General features: G+C 37.4%; 1 protein-coding gene across 1 annotated transcript; it reads left to right on the top strand.

Annotated features, from left to right (window-relative positions):
- Window positions 1-2,640: 2,640 nt before the first annotated feature.
- On the top strand, window positions 2,641-3,873 carry HINT1 (histidine triad nucleotide binding protein 1; the record flags this gene model as incomplete). Its single annotated transcript, XM_009696791.1, has 2 exons — window positions 2,641-2,745; window positions 3,531-3,873. Coding segments are annotated over 2 exons (270 nt in total), but the record flags the coding sequence as incomplete, so codon positions are not given.
- Between the last annotated feature and the right edge of the window lie 851 nt (window positions 3,874-4,724).

Genomic DNA, 4,724 nt, shown 5'->3' with positions numbered 1-4,724 from the left:
CCACGCGCGGGCAATCTGCGTGTGAATTCCGGGCGTGTGTGTCCAAGGGGTGCACCGTAACTAGTTGCTTTTGCACGTCAGAAATGCAAGTCTTATGTGCCTCTCAGTAGCGTTGTGGAGATTATACAGCTGTGCCTGCCAGGCTTTTGTTATAAACCTCTGAGAGAGATTAGAATTATAGGGAATTACAGCTTTTTCTGCTCTTCACGAAAATGAGGAACTGGTCGTCCTGTAGGCTGCAAAAATCGGTTTCTGTGGTGAGGTGGGACTGGTAACATTCAGTGATGCTGGTGCACCACAGCATGCGTAGAGCTAAATGAAATGGTTAGCTTATGAAAAAATGCATCTCTTATCTTTAAAACATAAACTAAACTAATATCCAGTATAAGCCTTTTTTTTTTTTAATTGAAATACTGAACATTAACAGAGGCTTTTGCTTTTGAAATAAGGAATTATCTGCACTGTGGAATACAGACTCATTGAAGATGCTGTTTGTCTGATTTGTGTGCTTAAAAATTATGCATCGCTTGGAACAATGTTTTCTTTCTTAATAGATACAGAAATGTTGTAGCTACCATCTACTCTTAAGAATATTGGAAATTTTCACTGCTTTCCAAAAATCATACTTGTGTTACTGCTTTGTGTTTATGTAGGGGTGTGCATCCTTTCTTTACCTGCGTAAAAACTGCATGAGGTTTTTCTGTCAGCTGTAATGGCTACAGTAGTGTAACCTGAGCACTGTGCTTGGTTGAGAATCAGGCCATTGACTTTGATGAGTGACTTGAGAGCGTATAACCTACTCTGACTGCCATTAGTACAGAATATTTTCTGGAAGAGTAATTACTTGCAGTATCTCAGTTGATTTTTACCTTAAACTCTGCAGAAATGTAGAACTGCTTTTAGAGTTTAGTTTGCTATATTGGCTATTTAATTAATTTTGTTGATTCTTTGAAGGTCGTTTTAGAGGTGGCTGGAAATGTTACAAGAAGAAATGTAAGGAAGGCTTTTAATCATTAATTGACATGCAGAGAAAAGGAGATATTGAAAAGTACAAAGTCTCTGTGGAATTAAGCCTTATCACTGTTGTTTCATTTGAATCTAAACTTGCTGAAATGAAGATTGGTATACTGAGCACTCATGGATTTTCTGTGATTGTGCTTTTGTTCAATACTACTTCTGCTCTTTGTCCAGTAGAAAATTATTTGCCACTAGTCTTTGCTCATTAAATTCTTTGACTCAGTTTGACCATTTGCATTCTGCCTCTATGTGGACTACATAGCATAGAAAAACTACTTACAAAATGATCGTCTCAAAGTAGGATTTATTTAAATACGTGGAAATTAGTTTTATCAATCCATTCTTTGCTTGCCACCCATCTTTCTTTGGGAGAAACAAGCAGTTCATCAGAGATTTAAAACTAGGCGTTATCTTTTTAAAGATAGCTTAAAATAGGACAGATTGGAGATATAGAAGAGAAAGCATTGTTAATGTAAGTAAATTTCGGGCTTTTCACCGCCTTTACTCTTGGCAAAGGCCACAGTTCCTCTCAGTAGAATTAAAAAGCAGCATAGTCACATAGAAAATTAATTACATTGATTCACAAACAACTAAAAGCATCTAGGAAATATATATTTTGAAGAATGTAAGGTATATGTTTATAAGTATGTACTCTTTGTGGCATAACTCAACCAGTAACTACCAGATGTTTTGCTGCTAAATGTGATAGATAAGTCAGAGATACCCTTTTGTTAGCAATGGCAGAGTGCATGCTCAGTGTGGGCATCTGCAGATTGTGGTGGTTGCAGTACCTGGTTCTGCGGCTGGCCATTTGCACAAAGAGGCTTAGCTTCCTTTTCTCTTTCTTTACTTTCTCTTCTATTTCTCTTACTTACTGGAAGTTCCTAATTTGAGATTTATTTGATGTAATTAGGTGCTGCATGCAATTTCTGATAGTAATTTTGGTACTTGCATAAAATTAGTTGGGTGTCAACTACTTACTACAGATAGTTGTTCATATTTCAAAAGTGATGCCTTTCCCTCAATTTGAGAATGTCTGAAGTACAGCCAACCTTCATACCTTAATTTGAAATTATTTTTTTCGGAAATACTTGGTCCTCTTGAGAACAGAAAAGGAATATGGCCTCAATCATGTAACTTCAGGTTCTTTGAAATTGCCTTGCTATCTTTGACCAAGGCAATATTCAGACATAACTGGAAGATGGTTAGCAACTGTTTACCATTTGTTTTATTAAACAGGGTAATAAAAAGTGAAATAAACATAAATGTACTTTTTATAGGCACACATGCCATCAGCTCTGTTAAGTTGTTATCCATAAGTGGAAATAATAAATCATGAATCTAATTGCATATTGACTTGCTGAGAGGACTATAGGTTTTCAATAATGCTTAACACAGAATAATGAGGGTTTTTTTCGTACCAGCAGGTCTTGGTAAGTAGTCATTTTGTGTTTAGCAATACAGGACTTTGAATAATGTATCACTCAAGAAAAATCAACATCTCTGCTTATGTTTGGGGTATCTTATCTGCTTAAGTATGTATTTAGTGGGGCATATTGATTTACTTGAACTCTTGCCTTTCTTTGAAGCAAATTATGATTTAACTGTTTGCTCTTCCTCCAGTGCCTTGCGTTCCATGATATTTCACCCCAAGCTCCAACACATTTCCTAGTGATTCCTAAGAAGCCAATTGTCAGGTTATCTGAAGCTGAAGACTCTGATGAATCTGTAAGTACTCTAGAAGCTTTCTGTACACCAAACTGTACCTCTAATTACCTCCTAATTTACTAGACTCTCCCCCTTTTCCTCTTGACATTTCAAAGAGGTGAAGTAGTTTTCTGATACTATGATCCTTTTCTTCTAGCTTAGAGTGGGAGTAGGGTTAAGATTTTCCAGTAAAAGTAGTGATACAAAGGAAAATGTATCTCTGGGTATGTATTTGCAGTGCAAAATGCATTGTTATCGTGGAGTACAGTCTTGATGTTTGTTTTCATGGTTTACAGGCAGCAGTACTTATTCTAATATGGGCTTAGGGTTTTTGGCAGGTCAGAGATGAAGAAAGGAAAAGTTAGCTGAGAGATGCAGAATATTTAATTTATAACTATAAACGTCAAGTTCAAAGATTTTTGTAAACCTTTACATGATAAGATAAAGTCTCTTTTCTGCCAGAATTATATATGTTTCCTGAAGAAGTAACAGGGGTTTTAACCATAAGATAAATTTAGCTTCTGTGACACTTTTATAGTCTGTTACTATCTAGCTTGAGAAAAATTTACAGTGCTTTTTTTCCCCCTATATTATACATAGTCAGTCTTTATAGTTTTTCTTGGAAAGTGTCAGCTGCAGGCAGACGACGATTTGAAGAGCAGTGGCTGAATTTCTAAGAATTAGCTTACTGACTTATCTGAATGATTCTCTGCTCTCATTCGTTCCCTTCCTGCCCTCTCCCCTTTTTGTGTGTTTTCTGTTTGTTTTTTGTTTTCTGTTTTGTTGTTGTTTTTTTTTTCCTCCAGCTTCTTGGGCATTTAATGATTGTTGGGAAGAAGTGTGCTGCTAACCTGGGCCTGACCAATGGATTCCGGATGGTTGTGAATGAAGGGCCTGAGGGTGGGCAGTCTGTCTATCATGTACATCTCCATGTTCTGGGTGGTCGTCAGTTGGGCTGGCCTCCTGGCTAAGATTTTTAAACCACAAGAATTAACTGCATGCATACAAATTACCACCTAATAGATTTAATATGTTGTCCATCAATCTAGCCACTGTTAATGTGTTGGGTTTTTTTGAATTTGTGTCTATGAAGGGTAATAAATGCTCTGAACAACATTCGCACAATAAAGATTTTAGCATGTGGGAATCGTCTCTGTCTGGTGTGCCTTACTGATGGAAACAATTCTTCAATTTTAAATGATGTTCTGTGGAGTTTTAAGTATGTAGCATGTTTCAGTCTGCTGTTAACAATGTCCTGGAGATAGTGACTTGCTGAAGCATTTGAAACCTGATGGAGCAACTGCTTAGCAGTGTTTCATGTCTTTTGGGAAGAACACTTCTAAGCTTTCTGAATGTAGTATGTAAATATTCATAAAGCCAGTGTAAGATGCTGCTAAAAATTTTGAAAAAGGTGTATGTGAAATTCCAAACATGCTGTGCGAGGGCTGTGTCACTACGGTGCAATGTGTTGGAAATATACAGCTCCAGTTGGAGCCCTCTGTCAATGCCTGCTTTATAAGACCCTATCTTTCTCATGAGAAAGACTAAAACAATAGTTTTAATGGCAGCTGTGATAGTTCCATAGCACACTGATATTTGCTTCTACGTCCTGATTTTGATGGAATTGAGGACTTGAAATGAAAATATTGAACTGTGTCTGTAAGGCCTTGTAAGATGCTCTTCAAAGCACCTGTCAATTTGTTGCTAAAAGGTAGACTTTGGCCTCCCTGACATCAATTTCCTTGTGCTTGAGATGCAGTCTGTTACTTCTGAGTCTGGGTAATCAGCTGTGGTACAACTGCTCTGTCCTATGATTTCTAAGGCCAGTTATGAAGTGAGATATGTTAACTGCATCACAGGGAGACTGCAAACTTCATCTTGGATATTGGAAAATCCAGGGAGGTGGACATGGGAGAGTAGGCTTTTCCTACATAGCCCTTCAACTCTACATTACTTGTGGATCCGAGACACCCACTGGAAGAAGTCTTGGTCTCTTCTAT

The sequence above is a fragment of the Cariama cristata genome, unplaced genomic scaffold (assembly GCF_000690535.1).
Source record: "Cariama cristata isolate BGI_N322 unplaced genomic scaffold, ASM69053v1 scaffold1893, whole genome shotgun sequence".
Classification (NCBI taxonomy): domain Eukaryota; kingdom Metazoa; phylum Chordata; class Aves; order Cariamiformes; family Cariamidae; genus Cariama; species Cariama cristata.
The sequence above is the reverse complement of the archived record's forward strand: the minus strand, read 5'-3'. Positions and strand labels throughout refer to the sequence as shown.